The sequence below is a fragment of the Gallus gallus genome, chromosome 4 (assembly GCF_016699485.2).
Source record: "Gallus gallus isolate bGalGal1 chromosome 4, bGalGal1.mat.broiler.GRCg7b, whole genome shotgun sequence".
NCBI lineage: Eukaryota > Metazoa > Chordata > Aves > Galliformes > Phasianidae > Gallus > Gallus gallus.
Window position 1 is genome coordinate 65431673 of NC_052535.1, and position 17129 is coordinate 65448801.

Sequence of the window (17129 nt, forward strand, 5' to 3'; positions counted from 1 at the left end):
TTCTATGTTTTTGTGGGTCTGCAGTGGTCTGATTTTTAAATACTTCTCGTGATTTTTTTTAATTTTTTTTTTCCACCCATTGCAGTATTTTAAGGCTCTCTGAAATATGGAACCTCCTAACACAGGATGCACAGACTCTACTTCCTGACATCTGATGATACGTTCTTGCAACAGCTGCTCTTAAAACTTTAGCAAGTAACATTTAAGAAAAGAGTATTATTCCTCATGCTTCCCCATTTTTCTCTGCTTACCTATTTTTTTCTCCGTTTCATGTACAGTTTTATTTTTATTCGAACCATTTCTCTGATGAGCTCATCTTCTTTATGGACTCCCTCTCTGTAATTCCTTCCATATGTTTATTGTCCTTTGAAAAGTATGGAGTGAACTATTTCTACTGAGGTCATGTCATTTTGTTTGCATTCTTAGTAAATGTGAAGAGCTTGATTGGAGCCGTTTAGGCATTTGAAGTATGAATGTCTTTTTCCTGAGTCTTCTATAAAAACAGGATGCTGAATTCTGTGGAGCTAGCCTGGCTAGGAATTGGTTCAATAAACTAAATGGGCATCAATGTCATAAATTTATTGATAAGTGCAATTTTTGTTACATTCCTCTGTAGGAACAGCTTACTAAACAGTAAAAGAAGTAGAGCTTTCTGCTTCTCATCTTCAGTATAGACTTAGTATTTTGATAGACCCTCCTCATCGCTTCCAGCATGCCATTAATAGCCTACCCCTCCCTGCAGCTCTGAGTCTAACCCCATGGCACCAATGCAGTGGATAAGCAGTCTTGGACTGGGTATAGCCTAGGAAATGGGACAGGCTGGTGGTGTTCTGTCAAAATAGCACATTTTTTGCTGTCTGAACGCAGTTAGGAGCGGGAAGTAACGGATTGTGGCTTCCCTTTAGCAATGATGGATGGACTGCTCTGTTAGCACTACTCCCTATGAAAGGCTGGAGTGTGTTTGGCAAGAGCATCCTTAGACATCTTAATTGTGAAAATCCATCAAGGCTTAACTGAGCACATGTGAGTAATGATATTTCTGAGGTTTGTAGCTCTCCCAGACTGGAGCAAGCTGTCAGAGGAGGAAGCAGGCGCTTATCCCTGGCTGTAGGACCAGGCCTTGCTATATACCACGTCGCTGTTCTTGGGAGTTCAGGCAGCAGGAGATGTTTGGAATATGTCTTTTCACAAATATATCTTCTGACTTTTCTTTCCTTCCTCTCACCTAAGCTTTCTAAGCAGCAAGGTGGTGTGTTTGTTTTTCCATGCTCCGCAGGAGGATGTGGTAAATACCCTTCCCTGTGAAAGCAAGTTGCAGAATCCCCCTACAGAATCTCATCAACTAGCCAGTGTATGCCAAGAAACATCCTGTCTTTTATAAGCTACACATGTGGCTAGTTTCAGGGCTTCTGCTTTTCTTTCAGCATTGACTTTTTCATTACTTTGCTTCTATGATGACCTTTCTACACTTCTTCAATGCCAAAGCAGTTTGGCTTAGTAGGAAAGTGAAAGAGCTGCACATCTGTGGTCTCTGATGGCTTTACCGCTCCTACCAGTCTTTTCCAAGAGCTAGCTAACTTACCCAACGTTTATGCTTTGAGAGAAGGAAAGAGAATTGTAATTACTTTCTATGGGGAAAAATATTTTCATTTCTATTAGAGTCCGATTCCCAGCTTTGAGCTCTTTGTCATAAGCGGGTTGTAAACATCACAGACAGCCTGTCCCATAGCTATTCACTGAGCCATTTGTCAGGAAAAAAGAATGTGTGTGGTGAAATTGCTCACTGACAGCCTGCAGCCAGACTGAACCAGGCTTTTAAAAGACTGCCAGACATTTTTACACTTTTAATGGTCAAAATCTTAACATTAGCATTTATGAAAACTTTTATAGAGAGTTTGGGCAAATCTTTTTCCTAGATGTAATGCTAAATCTCAGAAGTGTAAAAATTGTTTGGAATGATCAAGGGTCTACATGGAAAGCCAGCAGTAGGGAGGTGCTTCCCTTATCTCCAAACCAGACCTCCTGCTCCTTTCCAGACGACATTATTGCATAATCTCATGTATGTCATTATCAAAATCCGTCTTGAAATGACTTTTATTTCCAGTGACTCTTACACAAAGGCTCTTTCAGGACTTTGTTGCTCTGATGGATGGACAGTTTATTCTACTTTCTAGTTTATATATCTTCATTCTTTCTCTTGTCAAGCTGAAAAGTGCAATTTTGCTTCAGGTATGTGAAGTTTCTCATTTCTGTAGTCATGCTCACAGGTCTTCTTTACACACGCTCTTGTCTGAATTCATGTTCACAAGAAAAAGTGACCAAAATTGTTTCTGCTGCAGTTTTACACTTTTTATGACAGAAATAGCACGTCGGTATATCTACAGGAAGTATCTTATCTGATGAGTTTTACATTCCTCGTATGGTGTTCATGCAACCCAGATTTTTCTCTTTCTGTTTTTTACCATTGCAGAGTCTCAACTGGTGGATAAATTTCTTATTATTACCCTCTACGTTTATGACCTTGGTGAATTTTGTCTCATTTTGTGTTTCTGTATTGTGGTGTGCCTTGTTTCTTTTACTTCCAAATGTAAGTCTTAAATAATATTTCAAGCCCCTCTACCTTCGACAATCCCTCCTAATTTTGCCATCAGCAATTTCAACGTCAGACTCCTTCTTCCTATGCTTAAGTCATAAACAAAACCAGTAAGACCATTCTAAGACCACTCCTCAGGGAACATCACTAAGACTGTGCTGTTGACTGTTCATCAGCCTGTTCCTTACAGTTACTTTGCTAAGTCCAATCTCCTTGCCCCAGACTCATTCTCTGATGAGTTTTCTGTCAGCTGAACAGTCACTTATCTCAGCCAGAGAGGTGTATGGCAAGCCTGGTTATGATATGTTGTTGTCAGTTTTTGCTTATCCTTTTCATTCATTTTTAGCACACAGTTATTCTTTTCTTCAGAATCTGTTTCAACTTTGTCTGTTTGAAAGGCAATTCACTAGACTGTAGCTATCTGTGACATTTTTAGCTCATCTACATTTACGTACTGTGTTCTGCAGTTACTCGGTTATTCAGTCTTCAATTGAATGCAAGTAGGTATATGCAGAGAAGTGACTCACAAACCACTCTGTGGGGGTTACATGTTTACAGCCACTGTGACTCATATTAAATTTGCCCAACTTACAATTGCAAATACATTTTTATAGCTGCTAGCTCTGCAAAAACACTCTAAGATCTGAAAGCCAACCATTGTCCATTTTGGCTCACACATCAGAGCTTTGGATTCTCTTGATTTTCTTCTCAGTTAGGATTTTCATTAGACATCACTTCATACTGCTTTCATTTGGCTTCTTTTCTCTAGAAGACTTCTTGGTGGAGACAAGGCCCTGAATTTTTTACTTTAGTGCACCACTCTGGACAAGCCATGAAAAAGGCTATGTAAATAAAAAAAAAAAAAAAAAAAGGAATAAATATAAATGTAAAAAAGTTCTACATATCAAATATGGATTGGATTCCATTTATGATTCCCAAGATAAGGTATAATCTAGTTCATCCCTCTATCCTTGTTCTTTTCTGTAGAGCTGGCATAAGCAGAAAGTAGGGCAGCTTATTTATATCTGCAGAGTAAGGATTTTTCACTTTGAGTGTACTCAAAGGAGCTGACAGTAGCATCTATTTGTAGCTGGGTTTTAGAAGAACAGCACAGGCCTTGTTATCCTTGTCATACTTCTCCTGGTGTTTAGTTTAATCCTTTCTCTTATCTCAGATTTATATTAGAATCATAGAATTATCTAAATTGGAAGAGACCTTCAAGACCATCAAGTCCAACCATCAGCTTGACCTTCCAAGTCCCATCCCTCAGCCATATGCCTTATTGCCAAGTCCACATCTCTTAAATACCATCGGGGTGGGGACTCCACCACTTCCCTGGGCAGACTGATACACCTTTCCAGAAGAGTCCTTGGGGTGACATAATGAGTGTGGACTGTGTTCCACCTTTTCAGATAGCTAATGCTATTAGAGATGAATTGTACCTCAGAGTGTTTTTTAAATGGACAGCAGTCAAAATAAAGCAAGTGTAGTTTTGCAACAGCAATAAAAGGTCTAATTAATGTCCTAGGAGTGCAGATTGTTACAACAAACTGTGACAGAATGATTCACCACCAGGGGATAATAGTAGGAGCTTAAATGTGATTTCCCATTTAGTGCAAGGGAATTGTTGCTCTAACTAATTTCCCTCAGTTTTTATTCAGTTGTTGAGACTCTTCAACCCCCATGAACAGAGAGAATATTTGTGCAAGAAAACATTTTCCAGATGCCATATCAAATAACTTAGTATGATGTTTCTAATCCTTTAGTATAAAAATGGGTCCCTGTATGTGGGAAAAAGAACCTTATTACATCCCAGATAATTAAAGCAGTTGAAATTTTACATCTGAGGCTGGTAAAGATTTGTGAATAATATAGCAGACAAAATCACCTTCTCATTGGCTGAGACTGTAATGGTGACACTGCACAGAGTCAACCGTAAACAACATTTTACTTATCTGAGAGAGCAGTAATAAAGCATATGGAGAAGCTTTATCCTTTATCTTTGATCTTTCTTGCTGCTTGGAAAGAAACATCTCCTTGCTCCCCAGTGGTTCACCCTGAAGTGCAGTTTATCGATGCATGGAGGCTGCTGTGTCACCTGCCTGGTGCCTGCACACTGTGGGTGAGATTGCCTAGCAGAAGCCTTGGCTCTGTACTGCCAGCTCCTCACCTCAAAAAGCAGCATGGATGTGTAGGAAGGCTGTGGGAGCAGTGAGCTGTTGCTCAGCAGCTTGTTTCCCTGCAGAGCACACGGGAAAGCAAGGTCTAGGCCTAGCAGTCAGCCTGTAGCAAATCATTTTGTTCATGTTATGAGTAACAATGCTTGGAATTCAGGGAGGGAGATCTATATCAACCAAAAAGCTTCTGGGAGAACTGTCCTTGGCCTATTAATTATCTCTAGTTATATGTGTTGCCATGCACTTTACTCCTCAGCCTGGAAGATCTGTGATTTTAAAAGGAAAGTCAGTTGCTTAGAGACATCTTTTTGCAATGGAGCACCCAGCATTTCTATTACAAGAGTGCCCTATACTCACCAAGCAGCTGACAGAATGCAGGCAATACTTGAAGGTATTTCCAATCAGTTCATTGATAGCGAGAGTTTTTTAATAAAAATTGGCAGTTTTTTGTTAATACCAAGGAACAAAAAGACCAGTTCTGGTCACCGCCATGTGTGGTTTCTCATGGTACAGGCTGAATCTTGATGAAGTGAGGTTTCACCACTGTTTCTACCAAAGCAGGTGCAGGCATTCAGTAACTTCCCCACTTCCATTATCCAAATCAGGTAAGAAAAAAAAAAGAAGAGACAGATTGCTGCTAATAACTGAATTTTATAAATTGAGGCACTTTGACCAGAGGGGGTGAGAGGATTGGTTGTGTCAGTCAGTATCTCCTCTGCCATCCCTTGTCTTCCAGGTACCCTGCAACTTGTTGGCTGGCCTCATTGGGAGCAGGGGAGGTAGCTGCGGCCTGAAACTGAGATATTAGTTGCTTTTATGGACAATCTACTCCCAGGAGCCCTATGGCTGCTCTCTAAGTATTTGTTGTCATCACGTATGTGCCTTTTCCTCCTGAGACACGCCGGAGCCTCAGGTGCTTCTCTGCCTTCTCTGACTGTTCTTATACAAGAAAAACCCACACAAGGAGTAGGCTTGAGCAGTGGGCCCAGAGAGCCTCATGAGGTTCAACAAAGTCAACTGCAAGGTCTTGCACCTGAGTCGTGGCAACCCCTGCTAGCAATACAAGCTGGGGGATGTAAGGATTGAGCACAGCCTTTCCAAAAATGACGTTGAAGTACTGGCGGATGGCAAGCTAGATGTGAGCTGGCAGTGTGCCCTCTCAACCCAGAAAGCCAACTATATCCTGGGCTGCATCAAAAGAACAGGGCCACCAGGTGAAGGGAGGTGATCCTGCCTCTCTGCTCTGTGCTTGTGAGACCTCACCTGAGATACTAGACCTGTTGGAGTGTGTCCAGAGGAGAGCCACAAAAATGATCAAGGAGATGGAACACTTCCCCTGTGAGGTCAGGCTGTGAGAGTTGGGCTGCTCAGCCTCGAGAAGATAAGGCTCCGCAGGGACCTGATAGCATCCTTTCAGTGTCTAAAGGGGGGCTCTAAAAAAGGACAGACTCTTTATCAGGGTCTGTTGTGATAGGACAAGGGGAAGTGGTTTCAAACTAAAAGAGTGGAGATTTAGATTGGACATGAGAAGGAAGTTCTCTGCAATAAGGGTGGTGAGCCACAGGAACAAAGAGGTGGTGGATGCCCCATCCTTGGAGACACTCGAGGTCAGCCTGGACGGGGCTCTGAGCACCTGGTTGAGCTGTAGATGTCCCTGTTCATTGCAGAGGAGTTGGACCAGATGGCCTTTAAAGGGTCTCTTCCAACTCAAACAATTCTATGATTCAATAATTGTATGATTCTATGATTGTGAATGCAATCCTGATTGATTATACTTAGTGGTAAATGAAACAACATAACCAAAAAAGGCTCTCAACAAAAATGAGAAAGGTCCAATACTGAATTTGAACATAGCTTTTCACAGAGTTTATATTCATAAAATTACATCCTCACACAATCTTTTATGTAGGAATTATTCACTGAGATTTTCAGCCACAAGCTGGTGTGAGAACTTCAGGACCAAAATGAATAAATATTCTTCCTTTCTGAAATGAAGGGTAGATGGAGCAGGGAACTCAGGAGTATGCTGTTAGAAAAAGAAATTGCTGTACTGAGCTCTAAACATCTGGTTTGTTATTGGAAAGTGTACTTAAGATGCCTCTCTTTACTAAATATGGCAGATTAGTGGGCAGCTGATAGTATTTACACACCTGACAGTCAAAACTGAGGATGCCTTGCCCTCCCTGTTTCAGCTTTGTGTTCAGATCATCCATCAAAGAGAGGATTCTCCTTCAGAAAAGGTCATATCTACTTGTGGAAGAGGGAACCAGTGGGGCAAAACTGTAGTCCACTGCTTTCAGAAAAGTTTACTTTATTTCCAAATTTTCCACTTTCAATTCCTCCTCTCCATTGGTGCCATTACTTGTGGAAGCGTATCTATGTCTGCTGATCCTTTTGAGAACCTATTATTATGAGTATATTTATCACTGTTATATGTTTACCATCATACAAACAACCTGCCAATGGCAGTCATTTCCCATAACACATTCTTGAGCCCAGGCTCCTCTGAGCTAAACTTGCATAGCCCTATCCGCAGCAGCCACAGAATTGTGCTGTTACAGATCAATCCCATTTCTAAATTGCTGTTGTCAGTCCTTCAGACTCAGTTGGTTACTTGCATTTACTAACCTCCTTGCTTCCTAAAAAATAATAGTAATCATTTGGTTAATACTGAATTTGCATGCCCTCTTTCGTTCTTAGGCAGGCACAGTGTAATGAAAAAAAGTCCCTAGGCTTCTGCTACATATTTGGAGCATAAATCATGGTACACTTTATTCTTTTGGCCACAGTAAATAAGTAGGTGTTGAAATTTGATGACAATATTATGAGTGTTTTTCATTATTCCTTTTTCTTATAAACATGATCAATTTTTACTAAATGCAAATGACTACAAATCCCACACATTTTCTATCAGCTTGTTGTTTCTTCAAGCCTGCGTTAAAAGCTGTGTTTTTCCCAATGCATACCAAATTTCCCTTTTGTTTTAAAGACAGAAAATGCTGATTCTTAAGTGCTGCAGCGGGCAACAGAACATTTACAGGTCAGCTCCACAATCTGTTTGTTTGTTAAGTAAACTATTTCTGAATCTAAACAGGATGGCTGAACCCTGGTTCAACAAGGCACTTAGGCACTCGCCTAACTTCATCCTATCACACCTTTTATCTTGAATGTGTGTTTACATTTTCTGCTAAACTGAGGCTTCTGTCAGCACCTTTGTTATCTATTGCACATTTTATGAATTATTATTTGTGTAATGAATAGGAGTTTATTCTGTGAAATACTCCAGGATATTTCCTTCCTCTACACATGTGCTTGCAGCATGTACTGCTAATCATTTTCATCATTAACTGATATTTGCAATCTGCACAACAGTGTGCTTTTTATTTAATGGAAGAAAAAGCATGAAATGGGCACCACTTATGTAATTCTTTAGTTTTTCTGCTAGCAGTGGCTGACTGAACCATGAGCATATCCAGAGGAAGAGGCAGTTTTGGCATGTGATGCACTTATTCAGACTTTGGAAACCAATAGTTCCTCAGTTGTCCATCTTCCTGTAGTAGGGTTTCTTCTTCCTTCTTTCAGATCCTTCCCACAGCCTTGCTTCTTTTATTTTGCTTCTCATGCAGAATATCCTTTATACAGTTGGTGTTTCGCCTCTTGTGTTACAATGGTTTCCAATTAAAAATTAACACAAATTGGGATAATTTATGCAGTTCTATCTGTATAGCTTGAATTTTTTTATTGCTTTATTGTTGTTCTTTCTGCTCATGCCTTTCCTGGGTAGTCTTTCATTGTTTATCCACAGATTGTTAGATATTCAGACTGGACTGCGTTCTTTTGATCTCTGCAAAGTACAGTGTGTGGTTTCTGTGCATTATAGAGCAGATGAGCTCAAGAAGACTTCAAAATCATGTAGATGAGTCAGTGCTATCTGCTTTCATAAAGGAAAATGTCTTCCATAAACATACTTTTTATAGGATGTTTTTCTTGATGTGATGTGAAACATTCTCAAAAGAAGAAGGAGAGTTATCTTTTGAGACAGTACTCCAGTGGTGATTTCAATTGAAATAGTTTTACAGTGGGTGGTGAAAGATATAAACAACCATTTCAACAAAAGCTGGAGAGAAATTTGCAAAGGCCTCTCCAGTTTTATTTCTGACTCTGAATGTAATATTGATTTTTGCACAGATATTTCCATGAGGTTCATGAAGAGCAAACGCCTCTGCAAAGTATGCTTTTCCTAATCTTCTCAGAGCCTTACTGCTCATTCCAAACAACACAATCACGCAAGCTGTAGGCTGGACTACAATCTGCCTTTCTATGTAGACACAAAGGTTTCTGATATCAAATTCTGCTGAGGGAGCAGGCCATTCAACTTGCTTTTATACCGAAAGCAAGTTGCTCACGATTCACAGCTTCACAAATTGAAGCCTTCCAAGTCCACGTGTGCAATATTGTGCTTTGCAAATGATAAAAGTGGTAGCAGTTTTTCTCTGCATGTCCCGCACTGGAAGATCTGAGAACAAATAACACTGCATGAGGCCATTTGTTCTGTGGATCAGTACGACTCACCAGAGACAGGTTTTTGTCTCCAGAGCGCCTACTGTATGCACAACGTGCAACGCAGCTGATCTGGTAACACAGAGCGAATGCTGTCAGTGTGCTGAAGTATGTGTGCCTTACCAGGATCTGCATCTGTCTTTTTTAATAAAGTTATAACACTTCTGCATGAAAAAAAATGAAGAAAAAGGTCCTAGAAGTTGTGAGAAATAAATAGCGTGTGAGTGGCTGTGCTGCAGAAAGGTGGTCATGCTTTCAGCATTGTGTGCTAGAAGGGCTTTCTTTGGGTTATACCCAAAGGTATATACTTGCTTTTAGTGACTGTGAGTAGGAGGATTTTTCTTTCTGTTGGAGCTGGGATGCTGAAGTAGGGGTGAAGGTTGGGTTTGAGGGAGACGCGTGGTTAAGCACACCTGCATGCTTTCTGAGATCAGGATTCCAGTAGTGAGCAGAGTGCAGCTCAGACAGTAAATTTTTCTTCTGAAGTTACAATTAAGCTATAAATTCTAATGTCGTTAATTAACTGCACCACTTCAGAGAGTTTATTGTTAGGCATGTTTTGTTCTGTCAAGATTGCATTGAACAAGGCATTTACTCTTTCTTTCATTTCTCTCCCAGTCAGTCAGGCTGGCATTAGCTGCATGTACATAAAATATATCAAGAATGGCATGTCATCTGGAAGATTTTCATGCTTGAGTTTGGAAGAGTCATGTGAGAGAGCTGGAGATCTGTTATGTTTTTGTTTTTCTGACAGCCCCATTTCTCTACCACCTTGAATTTGTTACAGCGTATTTTTACCTGCTCTTAGCATCAAAACGGTCACGACAGCATAGATTAACACAGAGCTGATATTTAGCTTCCAGTTTTTTCATGCTGTTTCTTCTGGAAACCCAACTCTTTAGTGTTTTAGATAACAATTTTAATTTTAATTTTAATTTTAGGAGGTAATCAGTGGCTTTTTTAAGTTAAGAAGTTAAAGAAAGGTTACTTAAGGGATATACCACAATTCTGTTAGTTTGAATAAAGGACAAAAATAATACAATTATTATGTACTGTTGAATGCAGCCTAAGTAAGTGCCTATTATCCCTGTCAGTTTTCAGATGGCTTTTCATCTGTTCTATAGCATTCTTTGTGAAGAGGCCTTTTTGAACAGATAATTATACATAGCATTAAAATGTCATTACTTTTGTCTTCCTGTTAAAAATACTGTTTTTCTACAGTAGTTGATAAATAGATTACAGTTTTTCATTGTAATGCGTTGAATACATTTCTGTGCACTTATGTTATTGTAAAGCTGCCTTCACCGGTTTAAGCACACTGGATTACACTTTGGCTCAGAACTTAAATTGGGAAAGGAAACATCTCTTGGACATTTCTCCGTAACCATCATTTTTAGTTCCCCAAGTTGCAATCGTTTCATGCATTTGTAAAATATCTAAGTAGTGCAGTAGTTTTCAGAAGGGAATGTTTTCCAATCATTCCTGCCTTGGCGGTATGAGGAACACACAACCAAAGCTGAAATGCAAAAAACCATCAATGGCATGCAATGCTATTGTCCAAGTTAAAGATGGAAAAAAGAAACAAAACTACTGAAAAATTCATTTCACTTTGTTGCTGTTTTAGAAGTGTGATTCCTTGCAGTCAACATAGATAAAAAGACTTTGAAGTTATGAAGAGGGCAAAAGGAGTGTACCCTCGCAAAAGACTGAGGTCATTTGATTGGTTAGGCTATAGGGTGGTATTTTCATAATGTTTTACATCATTTTGTATAACCTGGAGTTCTTGTACGAACATTATTGAGAGACATTACTAAGCTTACAGAGCATTTACTGGAACTTTATTAACATGTGTGGTTTTTTAATTAAGATATGGACTACTTGAGGGAGCAACTGAATAGTTCCCCAATGAATTTGTTGCATTAATTTTCTTCAAAAAGCACATCTGAGCCTAGCTTGAATTCCTCCTGCAGTTAATGTATGTAATTTATTCTAGTAAGTACTGTAGTTTTTCCGTGTAAATGTCCACAGAACTGACAGGTTTAATTCCATGTAACACGAGAGCCTCCAGCACTGAGTTTCCAGTATCTCATTAAAGTCGGTATTACATGTTGTGCTATTGAATTTTGGCAAAGAGGAGGCAATAAAATATTACCATAGAACAGAAATGTCCAAGTGACAGATATTGAGGCCAAAAAAAAAAAAAAGTTAAAAAGAAAAAAAAACAAAACCAACCTCTCTGAAGGTAGGTCTTAAATCAGTATTTGATCATAGAGGTAAGTGGCCAGGTTTTTGCAAGTGCAACTTCAGAACTTAAGATTCGACAAAGTACCTCATGATGCTCATAGCCTCTAGCCAGGCATGAGTAGGAGCTCGTTCCTCTGTTTTTTTCCTAAGTGCCAAACTTCTTGCAATTTTAATTCACTGTGCTTGTTTTCATTGGAGATGCTGAGGATGGAGGGAACAGAGGGAGGGCCCTTCCCATCCCAAGGGGCAGAGATGTGCTCAGCACTGCAGAAAGGCCATCAGCTCTGTGTGCCCTCTGGATGCTCTCTTCTGGAGAGCAGCTGAACACACCTCTCTTCCTTAATCCTCTAAACTAAAATTCTCATTTCTCACATTCTGCCGGTATTGCTGTTGGAAAATAAGAGCAATCATATTCTAGAATATCCTTCCTTGTCCTACAGTATGATACTTGATTACCATCTTCCCACTGGCACCCAGCATGGAGCACAGTTTAGTACAAGTCAGATTTAAAAATAAACACCCAAATGCATGGCAGAATCCACGAGGAAGTAGAGTGAAGGGTGAATCACACCAATGTTGTTCTAGTTTGGGTTGTTAACACTTTTTTTTTTCACCTTGTAAAATGCAACCGTGGTCTGTGTAACCATACACATTTCTACCTACTTTTTCCTAACTGTGTATGAGTATATTGAAGATTTATTATTAAACTTATGTCTATGGGTATATGTATGCATGGCTTTGGATTTATCTGCTAGAAAAATAAAGATCCCTATTGTTATACTACCATCTGAAGTCTAAAAATAGAAGATTTTCATTAGTTTCATATCATACTGCTGTATTTTGAATTCTGACCCTCGAGATGCCCTATAATCTCTGCTCTTTCTCTGTCTTTTGCTGAAAGCAAATTAACTATGTATCTAGAAAATAGCTTGCATAATGCAACGCTGATACTGGATTTTATCTTCTTCAGTGTGTCAGTTCTCTGTTTTAGCCCATTCTGCAGTATGTGCTGCTAAAATGGCTTAGCTACTCTGCCAGATCTGCTCCGTGGTTTGCAGGGCCTATATCAGTTTATTTTTGTAAATGGGCTTTAGAGAGAGCCTAATAGCAGTGACAGCCTTATGGTATAAAACAGAGTAAACCAATAAACTTTCAGTTTTCCTAAGTTTTGGGTTTTGCAAGTCGCGTGGACTTTTTGTGGTGTCCCAAAGGATTCAAGACTTTCACAAAGTGTCAAAATACACTGCTCGAGAGAAAGAGAAGGTTTGTTTATAGCACCTGGGCCGTGTGTCAAAACAGACAAAGCTCAGTGAAAGGTTTTGTGATACACAGCTCAGAAATCCTCCCTTGTTGCACTTAAGCAAGGAATAATCACATGCCACTGTGTAACTACAGACCGTGGGTTCACAGTGTCTGAGTGTCTGCTTCCTTTTCTTAAAAACGATGCTCCTTCTGACTTCAGAAATCTGTAGAGACGCTGATTTGTTTTGGTTTATGGCCCCACTTAGAGCAATGTCACCTTGTTTTCTTCTTGAGGTATCACTGAGATGCTTTAAACGCAATAATCCCACAGTGGTTAATGGTGATTTTCTTTTTTCCGCAACTGGTCTTTAACTCTGACAGGAAAGCCACGTCCAGATATTTCACTGAGATGCCTTTTCTTGTATATAATAGAGCTTGGGAAATTCAAAGAAATTCATTCATGCTCTCCCAGTGCTAACTTTCTGTGAGAGAAAAAAAAAAAAAAGAAAACAAATGAAAAAAAACCAGAGCACAGTAACAGGAAGGGTTCTTGTAACTAGCACAGAGCAGTGCAGTAGCTAATGTAATGCACCTCCTCACTGTTGGAATAGGAGCATGTTTCTCAGTAGCAGGGAGAGGAAAGGGGCTGTGCTCTGCTCCCCTTATGTGCACACTGGGGAGGTGAGAACTGGGGCGGATTTGCAGCTGCCTGCAGGGAAACCAGGGCAGAGCTGTTCCCCTCGCTCAGCGAGGTGTGAGCAGGCCGCTGAGGAGCTGGTTGGGCCTGTAACAGTCCAGATGCAGTTAGGTGCATCTCAGCGGCTCCAGGCACACAGTAAGGCAGCGTCCCCTGGAAAGCGCCCTTTGGTTCCGGGAATGGGGAGTGGCAAGATGGCTGGAAACATCTTGGTAGAAATGCTCTTGTTAAAATAAAAAGAGACAGAGAGAGGTGATGCCAACAGGAGAAGGAAACAAATAATTCTCTTAATGAGAAAAATAACCGTAGAGCCAGAGCAAAAGGCTTTCACATGGCCCAAGAAGATAAACAATTAATAAGAAATGAGAAGAGTGTCCAAAGCAAAGCATACTCGATGTGATTTTTACCTTGCCTGAACTTGTTCGGCATGGGGCCTTGTGTTCACTCACAAAGCAAACATGCCAGAGCGGGGCTGGCCGGCACTGATGGCGGCTGCTGAGGGAGGCTGCAGAGAGCACAGCGAAAGTATAAATGAAGGTATCTAGAGGCTGCCTGTCTCTGGTGCAGCTAAAAGAGAGAAAGCTTGTCACAGAGAGAAGAAAAATCAATTTATACAGTAATGAGAGACAGCTTTTCGTTTTATTTTTCATTTGCAAATTGCTTTGGAAACATGAGCGGTTAAATATCTCCAGCCTGTGAGCTGGGAGCCAACAGTAACTTCCCTGTCTTCTCATTCGTGTGTTTTCCAATGGGTAGGCTAAAAGCACACTGACAATGCAAGATCTTCTATGAATATTTTTGGCCTGAGCTGGTGATAAATATAAAGCACGATTGGTGGCCTCAGACTCCATTTGTAGGCCTTGTCAGCCTGGGAGGTGTTCAGCTTCACATTTTGCAACTGTTGGACACTGTTCTCCTACACATAGCCTGTTGTGGGATCTCTCACAGGAGCAACCTCTCTGACTGCAAGAGCATCACTGATGTGGCAGTACTTGTAGACTGGAATGATGAGCTGCCGAGTGGGGTTGTGTGTTCAATACTTCGCAGACAACACCTAGGCTCCTCTGCTAAATGAAATCTAGTCGTTAGTCAACCAGAGTATCAGAGCATGCACATACACAACAAACAGAAATCTTTCTGTAAGCTATTTTCACTCATTAAAAAAAAAAAATCAAGAGCCCTATCCAAAAATACACAAGTGTCTGCCGTAGAATTACAGCACAAGAGTCACCAAGGCTCTTTCCATGTTCACTTAGTTGCTTTGGGGGATGCAATGACAGCGATCTACAGCACCCTGATGTGGTGTGGCCCTGCAGACATGCAGCCACCTGGCTTTGTTCTGCTGCACCAGCAGGTGACCCAAGTCACAGTCCTACATGAAATAGTGTTCAGATAAAGGAAAGCTCAGTGTCTGATAACCATCTTTCAGGAATGGTCTTAGACCTGTCTATAAGTGTGTATGTGTATGTAGATATTTATATAGTATTAATGTATAGTATGAAAGATTTAATACAAAATGCAAAGATATGAGGGACAGTGATCCAGATTAGCTTACCGTTAGGACTTCCCTATGAATTTTTGATAGTACTGCCTTTTTTGTGTTCCTTTAGTGCACAGTCTCTGTCCTTTGTCATTTGTTTGCATTTTCCTCCCAGTTAGCCTTTTCCTACTGCTTATTATCAAAGTGCATGAAAGTTTATCACGTTTCTTTATTTCTTTAGGCTGTAACTCGGCACTGAACCTAACATCCCAGAAAGCCACAGATGCAGTGGACAATATCTTCAAGTTGCTCAGGGATATTGCCAGAGCTCGAACGCATATGAAGCAGTTTAATTCTATACATAATCCAGGCAGCAACACCAACCAGGCAAGTGAATCTTCCTTTTCTATGTGTCTGTTACATCTATAGCAGGCTGTCAAAATTCCAGCTTCATGAACAGCACTGATTTTGCTGCTGTGCTAATCCTGTATGGGTTCTGACCATGTGGAATAGATTTACGAGATCTTATAATTGGCCTAATCATCAAGTCCTTCATTCAAACTCATGCATATCCATGTCCATGTCAATAAGGAATTGTCTGATGAAGAAATTGGGGATTTCCTCTGCAGCTCTGTGAGATAATATAAATGTCTGTGAAAGGCAGGAGAAGGTCAATATGGAACTGGACTGACTTTGCATGTCTTATCCAAGCAGGATGCCTGCATCCAGACCGCAGCCGTATTTCTGCGTATTTTCTCTCCCATTTCTGTAACTAAGAGACAATCCCATTTGTGAATAGGTGCGAAAAGCAGCTTTTGTTTATAAAAAGTGAACACGTGAATTGCAGGTCATCAGAACTAATTTACAGTGTTTTTCTCTTCCCCCATATCCCCTGAAGTGTTTAATTCTTTTTTCAGTTAAAAATGGAGTTTACAGTGGAAAATACATACAGCAATTTAGAGGGACTGTAAAACTTGATTCCAGTCTTAAGCCAGAAAGAAAATCGCTCTGAACTCATAAGTATAATGTCAATCAGCAAAGGAATTATGGTCCGAATTAAGCAATGCTTTCCAACAGCAAGAGTGGGGAGTGTTGCAACATGTTGTTGGAGACCTAAGGTGGATTTGTTACTGAAGTCTCCAAGTACTTAGGACCAATCTAGTGTCTGAAATGGGGAAAATTGTTAAGTGTTTAAAACAGGTCAGTGTAGGGGCAGTCAGATGATAAGAAAATAACCTCTAAAAGTTACCTAAAGTATAATTAGCATCACTATTTTCTTTGGATGTAACCCAGGTTGTTTGCTTAGGGCTAAGTGCTGGAACACAGCAAGGGATATATTAACAGTTTGCAGCCCCCAATCTGGCTGTAGAGTAGGTTTAATTATCTTGAATAGAAACAACCTTCTGCTGAGGGCAGTTTGGGAGATTTGGAGTAGCTGAAATAAGCAGGCAGTACATTGTTTTTTTTTTTTGCCACACTTCTCTTCACAAAAGGATCATATTTTTGTCTGGCAAATGGTAATACATAGTCTGCACAAAGCAGTTTAGCTCACCTGAAGAAATCTATAGGCTGTGGCCTATAGATGTTTTCTCTGCTACATATGTTAGGAGCAAGGAAGCCTCCATTAAGAATCAAAAAATGGTTTCTGTGCATACATGGAGTTGGATAGCCTCTTCGAAAGACTTTTCATAGCATTGAAATTTGTAGTCTTACATACAATGATGAATGAATGTTTCCATCAGATTATCAAACAAGTTAATGTTGTGACCATGGAAGAGACGAATATGTATTTTGACTGATACGTAACTACTTTTATTTGATCTTATGTATATTCACTCCTTCCTTCCTTCCTTATTCTTCCTTCCTTTTTCTTCCTTCCTCACTCCCTTCCTCTTTTCCTCCTTTCCTCTCGCCTTTTCTTTCTTTCCTTCTCCTCATCTTTCTCCTTTTCTTCTCCTTATAATCATGTCTAAGATGTGTCTGATGGCCACAGAGATTTAAAGTAACTATTTTATCACAATTTGTGCCCTACTAGACATCAGAAATTAAAATTTCTCATAGTTTCATTACAAGAGTTAGGAATACATGCACCTACTGTATAAAAATACAATGAAAATGTGCAAAATTTTTGATAGG

General features: G+C 40.1%; 1 protein-coding gene across 2 annotated transcripts in view; it reads left to right on the forward strand.

Moving 5' to 3' along the window:
- SCFD2 (sec1 family domain containing 2) overlaps nt 1-17129 on the forward strand; it is a 181404-nt gene that overhangs the window by 151932 nt on the left and 12343 nt on the right. For both annotated transcript variants that reach the window (XM_001233405.7, XM_015285524.4), the window contains exon 6: nt 15235-15380. In XM_001233405.7, the coding sequence (XP_001233406.4) occupies nt 15235-15380 (146 nt within the window). The remainder of the gene's footprint in view (nt 1-15234; nt 15381-17129) is intronic.